Source organism: Colletes gigas, unplaced genomic scaffold, assembly GCF_013123115.1.
Source record: "Colletes gigas isolate AHSC1104 unplaced genomic scaffold, ASM1312311v1 Colletes_gigas_Sc00013, whole genome shotgun sequence".
NCBI classification, from domain to species: Eukaryota; Metazoa; Arthropoda; class Insecta; order Hymenoptera; family Colletidae; genus Colletes; species Colletes gigas.
Genome location: NW_025106642.1, coordinates 4,966,524 through 4,985,347, shown reverse-complemented (window position 1 = coordinate 4,985,347; position 18,824 = coordinate 4,966,524). Strand labels below are relative to the sequence as shown.

General features: G+C 40.0%; 1 protein-coding gene across 1 annotated transcript in view; it reads right to left on the bottom strand.

Annotated features, from left to right (window-relative positions):
* Nucleotides 1-18,824, bottom strand: part of LOC122399303 (dentin sialophosphoprotein-like) — a 44,584-nt gene that overhangs the window by 14,676 nt on the left and 11,084 nt on the right. Inside the window, 2 exon segments of the mRNA XM_043399893.1 lie at nucleotides 359-802; nucleotides 1,067-1,283. Coding sequence (XP_043255828.1) covers nucleotides 359-802; nucleotides 1,067-1,283 — 661 coding nt within the window.

Genomic DNA, 18,824 nt, shown 5'->3' with positions numbered 1-18,824 from the left:
ATACAATTTATTTTTAAAATATTGTTTATCGTGTTGCTTATTAAGTTTCCTTAATTCCATAAATAAAATGAACACTATTGCAACGAGACGCGAGGCTGAAACAAAGGTGTACGTGTATGTTGATCGATCAATCTTCGATGATGAGGATGGATAATTTTAATAATCCAGATCAATAATACTGAGCTAGTTAACATTCTCCAAATCAACGTAACTTAGATCGAGTGTATTTGATTTCCAACATTGTTGATGGTAGTGTTTAGTTATCAAGACTGAATTTCACTGACTGTTTAGTCAAAGAGAAGACCGACGAATCGTGTAATAACGAAATTCCATTATTCAAATAGCGATAGTAACTCACTAGAAGTGGGGCCGGATCGACCGTAGGAAGACGCTCTCGAGTACACCCTGAAGGAGTTCGATTTCCCGACGCTGACCTCCGGGCTAGGCTCCCGAGAACTCCTCCCGGAGTTCGGGCGTAATCCCCGATACGAAACCGGCGGATGATCGCTTCTCTCTTTCTTCTCGATTCTGCTTTCGTTTCCATAACTTCGTGCCAAGCCTGATCCGGGATACGTGCTGGATCCGTATCGGGATACTCCGTCAGGCTCTCGGCTCTTTTCCCGCGAAGTGGCGCGGTTATATCTATCCAAGACGGAGGCCGGTCTGTCTGTAGTTTTAGTAGCTGGGAACGAATACTTCTCGAACAGGGAGGATCTGCTGCTCGATAATGGACTTTTCGACCTTACATCCTCCGACGATGATCTTCCGGGGTGCAATCTATTCTTCTCGGCTTCTTTGGTAGCTGAAATTCAACCGTTCCGATAAATCGAACCTCTCCTCTGTAGTTCTCTTTAGAAAAAGTGCATCGAAATTTTAAAATCGTTTAGACAGACATTCTCGAAGAGTCTTTTCTAAAAATACTTTCCGGACTAAAAAAATATATACTAAATTTAAAATATATTCGTAAAAAATTGCTAGATAATAGAAGAAATTAATTTTTAATTAAACAGTTTGGTGAAATAATTTTATTTGATCAAAGACGTTTTACCATGTATGTAATGCTCACCGGAATACTTAAAACTAGGCTTCTCTTCGGTCTTATCCTTCTTCAAAAACGCATTTCCAAAGCCGGAAATCCTCTCCTTGGCGGGAACCCTGGTGGAACCGGAACCGATGGACGAATAGCTCGTTCTGCAGCTAGGCAGTCCGCTTCCCGTAGAAGCGGTTCTTCCGAACGTGCCGGCAACTCCGCCGCTGGCTCTGGATCGGTAAACACTGTCACCCTGGAAACCGTGAATCGGCTAGATCGGTTCTCTCGATTCCACGCGATCGAGGAACGCTCGTCCGGTGCACCGTTACTCGGACGTCGATCGGTCGAAGTTGATCTGAAACGACCGAGTGTGCCGGAAATGTCTCCCGATCGAACGTTGTCTCGCGGAACGCAGAACCTCGCGCCGGTGCAAAATTACCAATCGAGATCGACCGACCACCTTGGAACGCGTACGGAGTTCTTTTTTCTCGCGGAAGATTTACGCGTCCCGGCTCCAATATTTATTCGCCACGGTGAAATCTCACGTCGCGTTTCAGCCTGAACATTCACGCTGGTAATATTGTCGCGAATGCACTTTTACTTTGTTTTAACGAACTATCTTTGGAAATGGGAAGAGTTCGAAGTATCGAAAAAATATACCACGTAGAAAGCAATGAAAATGCCAACTTTATCGTTTCTTTGACTACACGATAAGGTGAGGCTAATTTTTTCGTGTGTTCTTTCGAGACTACTGTCAAGTCGTTTGGGTAGCTCCTATCAAACTGAATATTTTTTTTCAATTTACAGTAATGTCCACATTATATAATACAAAGATTTCCTGGATCGATAGATTACATTCTTTTGGGAAGAAATATATTGCAAACAATTGCTGCAGTTCTTTCTGAAGAAGAACATTAATTGATAGTGGAAGGGAAAAGCTCTATTTTCTCAATTTGTCTATTTGTAATTTTTCTAATAAATGTTTGCTGCTTGAACTATTGCATTTCTTTACTGTACATGGCTATAGAAGCAAGGAATCGCCAAGCACACAGCTGGAAAAGCCTGTTTATTTGTAGAACCGAACTCTCTGTAAATAATAATGAATAGTGCGAGCTTCCAAAAGATTTGAAAAAAATCTGAATGTTTAATTCGAATGATTAACGGCACCGAGAATATCATGGTTTAATCACCGTGGCTCGTTAGCGAAGCAGACGTGTACCAGAAATAATTGGAAAGAAACGACGCGGCGAGAAAGACACTCGCGTAACCCGGATGAGAATAAAATGCATCATCCACGGACGGCTGAGGCCTACAAATGATAATTCGTGCAATTAACATAAGTTTGGCGAATTGCCCCAAGCTCGAAATAGACAGCCCGGCCTCGCCGGGAGTAATAACCTTCCTGTTTCTCTCTCATGCACTGGGTGAGACAAATAAAAGTACGCGCCCTTTTAAACCTTTCGATTTCTCGCAAAGATCAGCTTTAATCACCCTTGAATTCAATATAAACTTATTACAACTTCCGACTTGTGTCGAAACCACCTAAAAATGTATTCAGATCACAGGGAGAAGATAATTTCAATAAAAAAAAATCATTCTTCCTCCTCGTTGATCACCGAAATAAAATTCTCGAAATTTCAGTTTTAAACCACAATAAGCCTGGTAACGGTTTCTTCTTCCTCGAAATAAAATTTCGAGGATTAAAAATAGCCCGTCCCCGTTATCAATCTCTCGAATTTACGTTCGACGAATCACCTTTTTCGCAGGAATTGAGTAATAAAGGCGTCAGAATGTTTACAAAGGGAAAGTCCGTTTACGAAATCAGTTATCCCCGCCAGTAATCTCGTACGTCTCACTGTTTACATTTTTATGCAGTTTGCGGGGCTCGCGTTTTCCTCGCGTCATTACTCCAAACAACCCGACCAGCCGACGGTTTATTTACCTTGATACGGAACAGCCTTACGAGATACCAGTCCCGCGACCATAATTTCAATTTAAATTCAATTACATTCTGAAGCCCCGGCATCTTGCGCTATCGCGTTAAGACGAGATCTACCGCGGAAGCGTGGTGCCTTCGTGCTTAAACTTTTAAAAAGTGCCGTTCGTTATTATGCTAATGCCATTCGGGGTGATAATGGAATTACGACAGACGGTCCTTAAGACCGCTAAAGCGATTCCATTCAACGGAAGTGCCGAAAGGGGCCGGAAACGATAACTCCTTTCGACTCGTTTATATCCGGTCCGTTATCGTGTCCCCGGGTCTTTTCATCCGCGAAACGTGGTTTTGCCCGGTGACAACATTGATTCCACCGACTGCTTATATACGAACGGAAACCACGGTCACGCGCCACGGATTTTCTCAAACTATTGCTCTCGATAAAATGTCGAAATTGCAACATTGACACTGTACGAAGAAATTTCAAAATTACGCATGATCACTCGTATTCACAGTATAATTCATTATAAATGAAAGGAAATCAATTATTTTTATCAAATGTAGTCTATTGTACTGTGTTACTTCTATTTACAAAGTAATTTTGTTTTTTTTTTTAATATTAACGGGCAAGTAAGGCCCAATTACAAAATCGATAAAGAGATATAAATCATATGAACAAGCTTTTTACAGTGCACGAGTACGAATGGGAGTAACTGTATTAATTTTCAATAAATTGCAATTTTATTATTATTGAGTTATAATTAAGTAACTGGTCTCTATTTGGGTATACCAGAATCACGAATTGTGAAACTTTATTTTCTCAGTAACGACACATTTTTGTAAGCTTCATTTATGAATTCGATTATTGTCCAGTTCAGTAATGCCAGGAGTTCGACCTGTTAACAGGTTTTCTGCGTCGACAATAAACTCAAATAAAATCAATTTTTCATTTTCTCTCGTGTACAGGGTAGTAGAAATTATCCCGGACTCGCGATAAAATTAACCACCTCGGATTTGTGCCGACAGTGTCCACTTCTGGTTCGGGGATTACAATAATATCTACAGAGAACTGGTTGGATCCAAAACGGTTCACCTCGATCTCGCGAACCGACCACCCTAAAATAGTTAAAGTCGATACTGGTCACACCAAATGTTATATAATGAAATAAACAAAGAAACTTAAAAATATAGAATAAAATTCTGTTGCACGTCGCTCCGTTTCTGAGAAAATTGAATTTAACTATTATATCTCGCTACAGACTGTTCCCGCTTGTTCTTGTATTTATAAACATTGGCAAAGCGATGCTTTATTTTCCGTCACTTCTCCCGCCTTTCAACTATTCGCTAATTTGCACATGCACGCGTGAATTATTAGAATCGTTGGTAAATGTACCATTAGCATGTTCTATGATATCGTCAACGTATTCTGCAACAAGATTAATTACTGTTCTTATTGTTCTCGATTCTCCTTTTCGTAAATTAACATTTTGTGAAAGCTGAGACGAGCCTGTTTTTTAATTCTTTACATTTCTTTCTTGTTGAAGAACATATTGTAGCTGTCAAACGTTAACTACTATGTATTTGATACTTGACGCCTGCTAACGTGTCCAGAAATTGATGTTTAAAAATACAGAAAATTAAAGAGCAGTTCTTTGCGGCGTTCCCGGTTCGTTAGTTGCATCAAAATGCCTCACGCGCAGGATCCCGGATTGCTCCCTGATGCTGAACTTCGATATTAGTTCAAGAAGTCACCATAAACATTTTGGCAGCCAGCCTCCGACGGTCTTTGGCTAAATTCAGAAGCCAAAGGTTTGCCAAGAAGCCGAACGAGAACCTGTTACGACGTCCATTATCGGCTTTACAGTGGTTTACTGGATGATCGCGAAGTAAAGCCGAGAATTGCAAGCACGAAATTTCTGCCAGCCACGGCAAAACTTTCATCGCGCGTTACGCTTCGAGATTAGTTTCTCATTCAAATTTTATTAACATTCTGTCGTTTAATATTTATTCGTACGCGTCGTGTCGTCGTTGAATATTTAAGGAACTGTTCACAAGAATTGATATTACAAAGAGATTAAAATCTAAAGTAGACTGTATAATAAAGATGTGACCAAAAAGATACTGAACAGTCTTTGTATTTCTTTAAATTAATATATCAGCCCGTTTTAAAATTTTTCTATTAAAACTTTTTGCAATAAGCACGATTTTTTCCTTGACTATAGATCGCATTTATTTTAAAGAATATTTATTTCGATTCTATGTGCAATAAATTTTACAGCAAGAAGCGAATTGATTTTTCACCTCCAACTGTCTTAACTGTCAGTTGGGATTTAATCATTGCTAAAAGTGAAAGTTGTAATTTTAAATCGAAAGCACTAAAATTATCAAGACAGTTGGTCCGAACCGAAGTTTCAGATTCTAGAACACTACATGCGTGCTGTACTATTAATACCAAGGTTTGTTATTGCGGTTAAGGCATTGCAATGGCTAAGTTTATGACGAATGACCAAAACACGCTGTATTTCAGAAACATCTGTGGGAAATATTTAGGGATCGTTCGACTAATTTAGCAAGGGATCGAGGATCTAAGATTTCTACGTTCGAATTTCAAGACCTTTACAATTTTGTTTTCGATTGTAACTAACTCTTGGCATAGCGTCAAACGATGAGTTCTAAAAAATTTTCCTATATTTAAGAATACAGTAATACGTTATATTTCACATGAAAACCTTATTTTACCGCAGGTGTGCGGTCACGCATACTAACGAGAATCGCAGAAACGCTAATAAAAGATGGTAAAAAAGGAGAATTGATACGAATGGCCTTTGCATCCTCGAACGATGAAAATGGAGCGAAACAATCGTCCCCGTCTGATTTATCCGAGATCGATGCACGATCCATCGATATTCACCGGGCAACGACTAATCCGTCAGCGCAAACCGTTCGCTCTTATTGGGGACCCTCTGGTTTCTACCCTCGATTTAGCCTCTGCTTCTCGATATTTCGGCGTCGTGCCGAAAAGCTTTCCATTGGGTTCGTCGAATTGAAAGCAGTTCGACCGGGAAATCATTCGATATTGCTTTATCGTCCATAAAAATGGCTGTTTACAGCCCCGCCATCTCACCCGCAGCCTCAAACTCCACCTTTGCTTTATCGATAGATAAATCGTCCAGCATGCGCCGCGAGGCAGTTATTTCTCATGCGAGCTTTTCCACCGATCTCGACTTTTGTTTCGTCGACGTCCGTCTGCGTACCTTTGATGCCGCGATAATTGAATGCACCGTGGCTCGAGGAGAGGAATAATCCAATGATCAGATTGTTAGACAGCTCTTCGAACGGGAGCTTTCGCTCGTTGCCTAACTGCTTTGACCAATTAAACCAACCGGCGAATGACAGGTTAAATGTGGTGACTCGATAGTATAATTTCTTTTATTTTATATACTCTCGAATGGAATTGAAAGTAACTCTTTACGATTTCTATATGTTTCCCAAGGCTTTAAAGTGTCTTAATTCCTAAAATTAGTTTTCTGTTTTGGTTTATATCTCAGAATATCATGAAGACAGCATACTTTCTGGACCCTCACTAAGATTATCGTAACTTCTAAAATATGGAATATTTTTGTATGAAAAAAATTGGAGATATTCTTTAAACATAAATCTAAATATACGTATTCAAACTTGATACAAAAATATTTCACCGTTTCTCCCTAAAAATTCCCAAAGTGCCACTAAAATATCGCATTTTAGAGTAGAATACCCTCTTAATTTAGACCCGATAAAAATTAAACGATGTTTATTTTTACATTGTTTGGGGCACGATGATATATTAGCTGGTGTTAATTTCGTACTGAACATTTCGAGAAAAACGAGCGCGTGGATAAGTCGGTCGACGTTCGTAAAACGTCGAAGACGCGAGCATTTAAACATTAATAAGGGGAGGGTCGTGTTCGTATCAGATGCGTGCAATCTTAACGTTACTGATGAGGATGTGGGCGCCTGATGCGCCATGATACCAGCTCAAGGGGAGGCCGACTAATTGAAGAGTGTCAGTCTGATTTAACCTCCGTCGACTCGTCGCATTATTATAATTTACGATGTGCCACCAGTTGTCACGAGCTACGCAGAACGGAGCCACGACTCCAGCTTCTTGAAGTTGCAAGACGATGTCAAGACACGAAACTTTATGAGGAATGTTCGTCTGATGTTTATGTCAGCGGCTTTGAGCGGGAACACATTTTTCAGAACAAAAGAAAAAGAACGGACACTTCATTTTGAAAATTAACAATGTCTCGTGCCTTGACGATTACCTGCAATATTCAAATTGACGCACTAATCGATTTATGTAGGTCCATGTTCAAAGATGGTAATACTATAAACTATATTAACACTTTCTTGAAAGAAACTATTAAATAATATTCGTCTTGTATATGTGGAATCATTGAAGCTAGATGTTTGTTAAAATTTACATCTCTTTGTTTGAACATTCTATGCTGTGATTTCCTCGACCTCCATTACGACACGCTCTATAGCGCAATTTAATGCACAGTTAGGTTTTATTAAATAATTCGTTCACTATTATCCGGTGGTATGGAAAACTGAAATAGTTTATACGCGTGGTGCATCAACGAGTGAAAGTAATTAGAAATTTAATATAACGGCGTACGTACGTCATGTTCGAAACGGTTATTCGCGTTTAGAGGGTTCGCGCGCCCACGATGTGTATAAATTTAATCTATCTTGTATTCTCGACAGCCGCGCTATCTTCCGCAACGAACCGTCAAGTTGCTTGGCATTAGTCTACCTTTTATATTTATTCCTCGTTTCGCGGCGAAACACGCGGCACATTGTATCTGTCTTTTTCAGTCAACCGGCATAAACGTAATTCATCAACCGACGCCAGCTTTACTTCATCTTCTGGAAATTGCATTATATATTCCATCGTGAACTTGAATTCGATGAAACACTCTTGCGTGGAAAAAGTACGCGGAACGGCCTGCCCGTCTTCTTTTTCGCGAAATATGGTAATATCGAATGGAAGATTACTCAGGGAACAAAGGTTCTTAATGCTCAAACATTATACTTTGTTTATGCTCCGAAATTGGGAACAAATTATTCTTTGATATCCTTCACGGCTGACTTGAAATTAGAAATTACGCTACGTCGTGAAGGTTTTCCTCCGGTAAAACAAAAAACTTTTAGAAAAATAGCATCGATATATTATTAAATTCGAAGGTTCATATTTTGTGAAATAAATTCATTTTAATGTCTTTTTTTTTCACGAGTTTATTTGCCCGATTTATCTGTCTATGGTAATTATTTGGTTGGAAACTTGTGGAGGAAAATTTACAGGATTAGCGAGGATGGTGTCGTAGTCTTCACAGATTGTCCAGAATTTCGATGGTTTTGCAGAATAATAGTAGTATGACATTTTAATATTGATATACGATTCAATTCCAAATAATTTTTCAAACGTATAGTATTTAATTTTCAAAGAATGGCCACGGAGAAGGAATAGATTTGTTTTACGAATACCTCGTGAATGTAAAAATGTGTTCATTTTAATATACAAGACTCGATGACGAGTGAGTAGCCTCATGATTATGAAACTTGACATTTTTGAAACCTTTCTGAGTACCTGATGCATCTTATTTCCATAAGAATGGGCGAAACGTACGGTTTAGTTAATTGCAGAAGCCAATGGACGCTACAGAAGGTTAGAGTGCGTACGATTTACAGAAACGTGATCATCCCCAACTAACGGACACCCCCAGGTAGAAAACCCTTGAATTTCGTTCGCGAATGTTCCGCAAATGTCTGGTCTTGTTGATTGTAAATTCACAGTAAACATTAAACGAACAAATAGCTGACTAAACAACAACCTTAAGAGCACTAAATTATAAACCAAAGACTGAAAGCTACACCTGCTGACTTTACGACTTTACTGTTGCCCATTCTAAAATTATAAAGCTAGAAATTAATCAACCAGACCAACCCAACGATTAAATTATCCTTCCCAAAACATATCTGGATTTTTAACGCACAATTCGCGTTTTGCTACTCGCGGAAATAAATTCACGAACTTTCCGCGCGCATCTACGTTCGCGAACAACATCCAAAGCTGAAAGGAACTCTAAACTGTAACACAATACGGACCAAGAGTCGAGAAAATAATCGGATTCATTGAATATGGAAATAAAAGACGACGTCTTCTACGATGTTCTTCTCCGCCCTCGAATCACTCTCGAGTAGCAACCTTCTGACGTTTTATTAAAGGTAACGAACCGTATCTTCTTCCTTTGGATACGCGATTCCGTTGCCCCTGCTCCCTGGAGATTTCTTCGAAGCCGAAAAGAACGACGATGCAATTTTTCGTATGTTTAATGAACAGTTTCAGCAACGGATCGAGAATATTCGCGACGTCTTCGCGGAAACGATTTCGCCGGGAAATTTCATCCCGGATTCCAGCCACGCGGATTAATACGTCGAAAGTAATGCTTCGCTTTACGATAAGAACACCGTGTAAATGGCCTCTGGAAGACAGGAAATTTAATTTTTCCAGAATTTTTACTTTTACTCCGGGGACGAAATCGTTTTACAACGTCTAATGGATTTTCAAGAATGCGCCAGCGAGTTTTACTGTTTAGCCACTTTTCTATCCCATTTTCCAGTATGATTTGTGTATTAATTTACAGAACTTTCTCAAAAACTGAATCTTCAACGTTTTAACCTGTCTCGTTTGATTAATTCCCCAATTTATTATCTTTAAACTTCTGTTTCTGTTCGTTTACTCGAGAAATCGGTGAAATAAAAAAGCCTCGAAACGAGCGATAGTGTCTGTTCGTGTTTATCTAACACAATGTTGATTAGGCTGATTCGACGATCCATTTTCGCCCAGGCTGTTATTCCACGGTTTCGCGTGCTGGACAACGGCCAAGTTTTTCGGTATTTCGATTCGTGTGCGTCGAAAGTGAATGTCGAATGACATTTGTTAAGCGAACTTTTGGCAAGAAACTAAAGACTATACCATAAATTTTGCTTCCTGGTCCGTGCGTTCGGATTATTGCGCAACTTTTATTTATTTCGCAATTTACCAATCGCGAAAACTGAACAAAATAAATACATTCGTGTCGCCAAATAGTATTCTCCTCGAACGAAAGTCAATTTTTTCATAACTATTACTAATTATCCATCTGATTTTCCAATTTCAGAAAAAATTTTAATGAGAGATTCTAGAGACCAAAATAAAACAAAAATCAAGAATACCAATTTGTTGATAGAAACTTCGTTAAAAAGTTATTAGCAAAATTATTGTTAAAAATGATTAATAAAATTTGTCTACCTACACGAATTTTTTTCTAGAAGTCTTTTCACCAAAAATGCTTGTAATTGATCCCTATAACTAAATATAATTTTTTTAGTATGATTTGAAATTTTTTAATTTCGTCTAAAAAGTTCAGTACCTACTCGAATTTTTTTCTCGAAAGTGGGAAGGATTTCGAGGATATATGTATTCACCAAAAATGCTTATAATTGATCCCTATAACTAAATATAATTTTTTCAGAGTGATTTAAAATTTTTTAATTTCGTCTAAAAAGTTCAGTACCTACTCGAATTTTTTTCTCGAAAGTGGGAAGGATTTCGGGGATATATGTATTCACCAAAAATGCTTGTAATTGATCCCTATAGCTAAATATAATTTTTTTAATATGATTTGAAATGTTTTAATTTCGCCTAAAAATTTCAGTACCTATTCGAATTTTTTTCTCGAATGTGGGTAGGATTTCGGGGATATATGTATTCACCAAAAATGATTGTAATTGAGCCCTGCAATCGAAAATAATTTTTCCAGGACGATTTGAAATTTGAAATTTTCTGGTCGGTATGGAACTTTAAATTTTAAATTTTTTAACGAAGCCTCAATCAACAAATTGCTGTTCTTGATTTTTAGGAACCTTTCTGATAATATACAATAACATTTGATTTGAGAATTTTTTCCAGCAAGAGTATCTCCCGTCCGAAACTCTTTAATTATGATTAACGTTTCGTAAGTAATGTTAACTAATCGCGATGAACGTTTTGTCCGCTAAATACGACGGTCCGCAGTCTCATTATTCAGAGCTGAATAGGGCGCTCGCGATGTGTCCAATTAATTTCAGCCGCCAGCTATGCCTCGAAGCTATCCGAAACCGAAGATATTTAATGAAGTTTCTCGAGATCTCGGGCGGCAAACGTCCTTCAATGAAAAGCTTCAACGTCGGGAAAGTGGCGACGAGAGAATGTCAAGAACTAAATGCTCCGGCGAAGAAACAGCAACGGGCCTCGCCGCGTAATTGGAAAACTTCCGGTGTCGTATACATAAGTTGCCGGAAGTTGCGGGCCAAGTCTCCGGACTCAGCGTCGGAGACAGCGAACCTCCCGTTGCTGCATCGAGCCGATAAATCGCTCATCGTGGCCACGACGATACAACGATTCCTTCGATTCTCAACGTTTTTCAATATTAAGTGCTATATAATGTGTTAAAAAAAAAAAAACTTTTGGACTAGGAATGTCTGACAATTTAAAAAATTAATTCTCAATATTGGATCGTTAAAGAAAATAAATCTAAATAGGATTTCTGAGTTTTAACTGGGGTTAAAAGAGATTCTAACTTTGAGAAAAATTTGTAACAGCAGAGAAGTTTTAAATTCGTAAAAATAATGATAAGCGAGGTTCCGTATATTTTACGGTTGGCACATCGACTTCCGACCCCACCCCCTCTGGCACGAATTTTGCGATAGCACGTAGCTTAAATTTAAAATCGTACCGTTATCTCCACGACTCGCTCAACTTTGTTTACATTTGAGACCAGAGTGACGCATAGTCGGAGCGACCAGGGAACAATAAGAGCGAACGAACAGGTTGAAAGCGCGTAAAAAGCAGAGAGATAGCGGGAATAGCGACAATCTGACGAAGAGAAATTGTAACAGCCCGATAAAAAATACCACAGTTCCGAAATTACATTAATCTCGGAAACAGACTATTTCTTGTAGAATAGTATCCGTCTATCACGATTTGAGGAGCTTGGAAAGTTGAGTAACTGGTAATCTTTTCTTCTTATTTTCTATAAACATTTAAGGACAGTTTGCTATTTTTTGATTCGAAGTCTTGTTGTAAGTCTGACCCTTAAATTCGAAGAACCGTGCAGAATTTTCAGGACGATGAACCGTACGCGTTGTCCATGCAGTGGAAGAAAAGTTATGACGAGACAGGTATGATTATGCTTCGTGCACCTTTACGTGTAATGCTCTCTAATATTTCACTGTCTGAATACACCTGTAAATAACGGATGAGGAGGAGCGAGAAATTCCGTCTACCGTGCTTTACGATGTTTTCTTCTTCGCGTATTCTAATGCTTAATGCTGTCCAATGTTTCCACTTGGCATTCTGTTTCTGAATTATTTACCCATTATGAGGAGAACAAAGTTCCATTTACGTCCTCCCGCGACGTTTTCAACTTTGCACGTTGTAATATTTAACGTCCTGTAATATTTCTGGCGTCGGTGCCCCCTCGGAGTTCACTTACTTCCCAGAGATTCATTTATTATCCGTAACGTTCTTATTCCTATTGTTCTTGGAGATCTTATTACCCCTGTTGCGTCCGGTTTCGTTATTATTTCACGAGCGATCGTAAGTCAAGGCGGGCGAAGAAAATTCCTGGCGACGAGCATGTGGAGAGGGAACGAGCAATTTGCAAATATGGCGGCATCGCACTCGAGGGAAAGCCATCGGAGACCTGTCCACTTGGAAGGCTACTCCAGAGATGAAGAGATAGTTGGCAATCTAGCTCTCGAGAACGAAATTTTTCCAACAAAGCGTGTTGAAGCATCCACGTAAAAGAGTAAAGAACCCGGGGTGGAGAAAAAAGCAATACAGCCCGGAGAGAATAAAACGGGTAAGAAAAAGCACCGGATCAAGGAAAAACGAAAATACAGAGGGGCAATAAAAATCACAAAACACTCTCTGGTTTGTGGAACAAATATTGCCCTTCCGTTTTATTGTTTCAACGTTGTCCGCGCCCGAAACAATTTCTGTTTACTCTGAACTTGATTCCTCGAACGGTTCGGACCAAACTCCCAACGACGCGATAAATTATTATAAATCGTTTCGATTCGCGCGCGCGCGCCGCTCGACAACAATTTGTCCGGTTATTAGAATGACCCACTTCGATAAAACGATCGACGGAACGAACAAGCGAAATGAATATTTCAATTTAGAGTATATACCCGGAACGAGTATCATCGGGGACCTTCCACCGTCTCGCTCGCTAGATATTATCAAACAGGAACGAATCGGTGACCATAAATCCCTCGAGTCAAGTTGAAGCCACTCTAACTGGCCTCGATACTTTTACGTCGCCATCCGTCGCCGGTGTCGATATTTATAAAACAACGTGTATCAACGGTTATTATCGCCATTGTATTTTTAAAACGACACACCGTTCCACGATCTCTACTTCCTCGATGACATTCTTTCGACAGAAACTCAAATTATAAGCAAACTTTGCGTGAAAATATTTCTGTATTCGTTAAGGACATACTGTGGTTGATTTAAAATTCCTTCAAATATATTGTTTACATGTCAGTGCGATATTCACGAAAATTTGGAATATTTTGTAGGTACTATATTTTCAAATGAAAAAGATTAACTCACAGTACGTTTTTAACCCCTTGACGTACGCGATTTAATTCCAAATAATTTTGCAAACGTATGCTATTTAATTTTGTTCAAATTTGTTTGAGAGAAATGACCACGAGAAAGGACAGATTTGTTTTACGAATGCCTCGTTAATATACTAGAAAATAAATACAAACATGGCAGATATGAAAAGTTCCAAGCAAATTGAGTATCAGAATATACTTGCCACCGGTAGACGTACATCAACAATTTATTTTAGTCTGGTCAATTTACAGAGACTGGACTAAAATTGTTGCCTGCGCAATGGTTGCCGTATCGTCGCATAAAAATCACATTTCGTCGAGTCAACGTCGCGCGATAAATCAACATCCGTGTACAGTTTCCGCGGAAGATCAACAGACGCTGCTCTGTGCATCGCAAATTTCTCAGAGACGGACCGCTGGTGTCGCGTTCCATCGGAACGAGACGATCGCGTATAGAAAGTGGCCGGCTCGAATTTCGGCACGACGTACCGAGAGCAACGTACCCGAACCGATTCGCGGTGCACTGCCAATTTACCAAACACCTTGCGCAGTCACGCGTGTGGCTCTCGGTTCGAGCTATTTATTTTGCGTCGGGATGACAACACCGAAGGGACAGTTGACGCTAAGTGAAAACCTCGAACGGAACGAAAGTTCAAACCGCGCTGCTGCTCCAAATTTCGTCTCTATTTTTAGTGCCCCGATGCTTTCGAATTTCACGATCCAACCCTTTCTATATTGCAAACGTTACCAAATGAAAGGTATGTTTTTGTAATCAGCTCGAAAGACCAACATTTAATCATCAACGTGACGACTTTCGATGAAAATATGTTCAATTAACCGTCCGTAAATCTGGTATCAAAAAATAATGAACGTGAAAAGTGTGGTCTAACTCGCTCCTAACGCTTCTAAATCATTCCTACAAGCTTGGGACCCATTCCAACAAATAAGCTCGGAACAGTTCCAACTCACTCTAACCAGCTCCGACTAGATCCAAATCGCTTCGACTCGCTCCGTTCCTCGCTGACCCGTCCTTACTGTCTCCAAGACGCTTCAAGCCAATGTACCTTGCTCGAATCCATTCATCATACCCCTTCCAATCCATTTGGAGTCTCTATATATCTTGAGGCAACCAAGAATTCCCAGTGTCTCAAGGGTTGCGAGGACGTAAATACGTCCGGGTATATCCTGAACTTCTGCACTCCCTATATTCCCAATAGTCCGGTACCATTACTATCTACGGGACCCTTGGGGCCTACGATACCCCCTGTGATCTCTCTAAAACGCACAAAACCCGTAGAATTCCCCGATCCCGATCCTAGCTGCTTGAACTAGTTTGAAATCTCTGGGGTTCTCAAGCTATAAGATTTCTCATAATCTCGAGGGTCGAGTTCGATACACCGACTTCAAACAACTTTCTCCGTGCTGCTGCGGATGGTAGAATGTGCATTGTAAATCTCGTTTTACCCCATTGAATATTAGAACACCCCTAATGAACTTCTGACTTTAAAATCATTTTCTTTTCTGGTTCAGGGGGGAATCTTTTTAGAAAAATGCATGTGTGTTATGGACAACCTGTTTGTAATCGTTTATTTTTGGGTTTTAGCCTGATGCAAACATTATTAAAAGTCTCCTGATGACGTTGATCGATTTTGGTAATAAGCACCTCATGGCACTTTAAATATGTCATAACATAAAGCCTCTTAAATTTACCAATCTTTTGTGACCACAAACATAAACTTATCAAAATATAACAGAGCTTAGACAAACAATAACACTCAAAACAAAAATGACTATCTTCGTATAATTTAGTCTTGACATCGAATGGGTTATCGACGCTAAAAATGCTTGGAAATAGAAGTCGACTATGGAATTAATAATGCTATATATAATAACATGAATCATATGCTCGATTGCTTGGACAGCTACCTCGCGCGATGTAAATCGTATGATGCTTTAAATAGCATAGAACCATGTTTGTTAATCGCACGATTTGTAGGAAAATGGTGCACGGAAGCGGTAATTCGTCGACAAAGTTCACTGACATCGCGAGACAGGCCGACCTGTAACCGGGTCGGGCCTCAAAATTGATTTCAATGCAGGCAATTGATCCGCGAGATCAGCTGTGTTTGCGGACCACGTGGTTGTCGTTTCTGACGGCAAATATTGGTCGTCGCTAACAAGACAGCGACGTTCGAGTGCCTCGTGCACCGGTGTTCTTCCGTCACCGGTTCCCGTACGTCTGTTTCATCGACCGTCCCTGCTATGCGTAAATTTCATTTCGCAAAAACGCGACGCCCCACGCCCCGTATTTGTCGAATATTAACCCCTCGAGGAACAAATACAACGAGCATTCCGCCAGCGACGGTTTCAATATTTTCTTTCGCGGAAAAATTAATGGCGGAAAATTTGTTCGAGCATGGACTGTTCGTCGGCCATCGAAAAGCGATTCTTTTTACGTGCAGTTACTCGTATTCGTACGCTATAATAGCGATTCCTTATAAATGAAAAAACAAACTTGTTTTGTGAGACTATACGTCCACTTTATCGTGCATTAAGATATTTAAGGGTTTGTAAATTAAAAGCAAAATCTGTCGATTGATCATCGAATTTAAGCAATGTTGATCACGACTAGTACTAGGATTATTGATAGTATCTATCGATTTTGTAATTAAGCATTACTCGTTAATATTAAAAAAAATCTACTTTGTAAATATGAGTAACACAGTGTAATAAAAAGTCTACAGTGTACGAATACAAGTGGGAATAATTGCATGTCGTTCCAAACGCGAGTAGAGCATCCATTACTCAAACTAAGGAGCTTCGATTTAATAAATTTAGTATAAACAACAATTGTCATTATTTCACTCTGATCTCCAACGTAGGAGGATGAGAACCGATTAAATTTCGTATCCTTCGGTCAATAACTGTCGCGGCGTTAGTTTCGCGCTTAAAAGTATTTGCTGGACTCGCCAGCGACCCCGAAGTCTCTCACTGACCGGAAATACAAGGAAAACTGAGTTACGTATTCCCTCGCGGACTTCACAAAACTTCGCAAGACATGAACTGTCATAGTTCTGCGGTTTTTCCAAACGGAACGCCAGATGCTTCTCTGTGCCATCGACGGCGGAGAAAAAGAAAGTCAAGGCAGTGTCTACGAGTCCGTTTAAATATAGCCACGAGGTCTTCGTCCATGCTCCCTCTGGAGTATCCACGCGCATATTCCCTCTTAAATTGTACGCGCACGCGGGAAGGGAAAAGGCACAGGGACGGGGAAAAACAGAGGAAGAAGAATCGACCGGCGAACGGAAGGAAGAGAAAAGGATATTTACTAGAATATCTCGGAACGCCTCGCGCGTTCCCAAACAATCCAATGGACGGATTTAAAGCGACGATTCGTGAAAGAAACCTGCTTCCTCGAGTTGAAAACGCTATCGACCAATAATTACTATCGCGGTACTACGGTTTGGGACGAAATGACACCGTGTATAATCGTTTATCTTAAGAAATTACATATATGTATATAGAAATCCAAAAATTAACCCCTCGACGTACGATTTAACTCCAAACAATTTTTCAAAACCTGCCATGTGAAATGGCCACGAAAGAAAATAGATTTATGACATGATATTAACGATAACACGATTCATTTTAACAATTATTTTCACAGTTACCTGCATCCAATAGCAAAGACGCTTTGTGGTTGAAACATTATGCATAAAACCGCGCTAGGAATAGTGTTAAACTTCTTTTCATCCGCGAACGTAATATTCCTCCACTTTGTTTGCCACTGAATGCATTCATAAACACATTATAAACGCCAGACTTTATGCTTTCTCGTTAAGGGCGGTCGTTGTTTCAATTTCCGCCCTTTAATAACTCCAGCTCGGTACAAATTCCGTCTAACATTTTTGAAATTAGTTTTCACACCCGCTTCCTTTGCAATTTGCCTAGCTGTTCCTTTGAAGTTTCAAGCAATTCGTAAAATGGCCGGTCTTTCGTAACTCGTTACCGCCCGTGGTCGTTCCCGTACTATTTTGTTTCCCAAACGTCTAGGCGACTCTCGGTGCTCGAAAGCATGTAATTTCTTACTTAAAAACACTGTTTTACAGATATTCGAATATAACGAACGTTCGTATTTAACAAACGGTTCCGTCCCTCTAATTAACCCGACAAAATGAACTCGACCTCCGGCCGAGAGAGGATTAAAACGACTCGTGCAATTGGAAATATATTCCATGCGCGACCTTTCACGGTTAAAAACCATATAATTCGTTGTTTAGCCAACTTTGAGTCTCGTGTAATTGCTATTTTACAGACATTCGAATTTAACGAACGTCCCTTTTAATTAACGCATTGACTAACACAAATTTTCACCGATGAGGTAAAAAAATGATTTCTCAAGATTAGATGTTAAAAAAAAAAATCAATCTTGATCGAACACTTAAATTTTAAAGAGCCTGTAAAGATAAGTTCCACGACAAATTGTTTTTAGTTTTCCAATTGTCCAAAAAGAGTATCGTTTTCGTAGACAATTTGAGGCGTTTGGCAGTCAACGTGTTAATTCGTTAAATCGAGGATCGACCCGAGCAATTTTTTCCCCTCCCCAGGTAATTCGTTGTCTATTTCTGCTGTTCCTCGACCGAATACGTTATTACGAATCGAAAGCGCAGTGAATAATCGCACTTTGAACGGAGAACTCGACGCCACCGCGAACGAGAGACGACCGAATTGAAATATTTTCACCGCGGTCGTGCTAAGCATACTGTTCCCGGTAAATTCCACGAGGCTGCGGACCGACAGGGTAAAATGTGGCGTCGGATTGGACCTACGCGCCGCTATCGGAAACACCTGTATCCGATAGCAGCGTCGAAGCGTCAAATGTGGATGCGGCTCGATTCGTTAGCCGTTTATGCATCGTCGGCGTTCAACATGGGCGCAAAGTACTGGCCAAATACTGGTTAGCCTCTCGGTGAACATAATTTATTATCACGGCACGACACAATGAAAACCCCGGGCATTATCGCCTCGCCGCTTTTATACCGAGCACCTCCGCGCATTAATGCGCAGTTTGTCATGAGCTGTTTAAACGGCCAAACGAGCCCGCGCGTTGAATTTCAGGAAAATCGTGCGTCTTTGAGGCCTGCAAACAAATTTAAACAT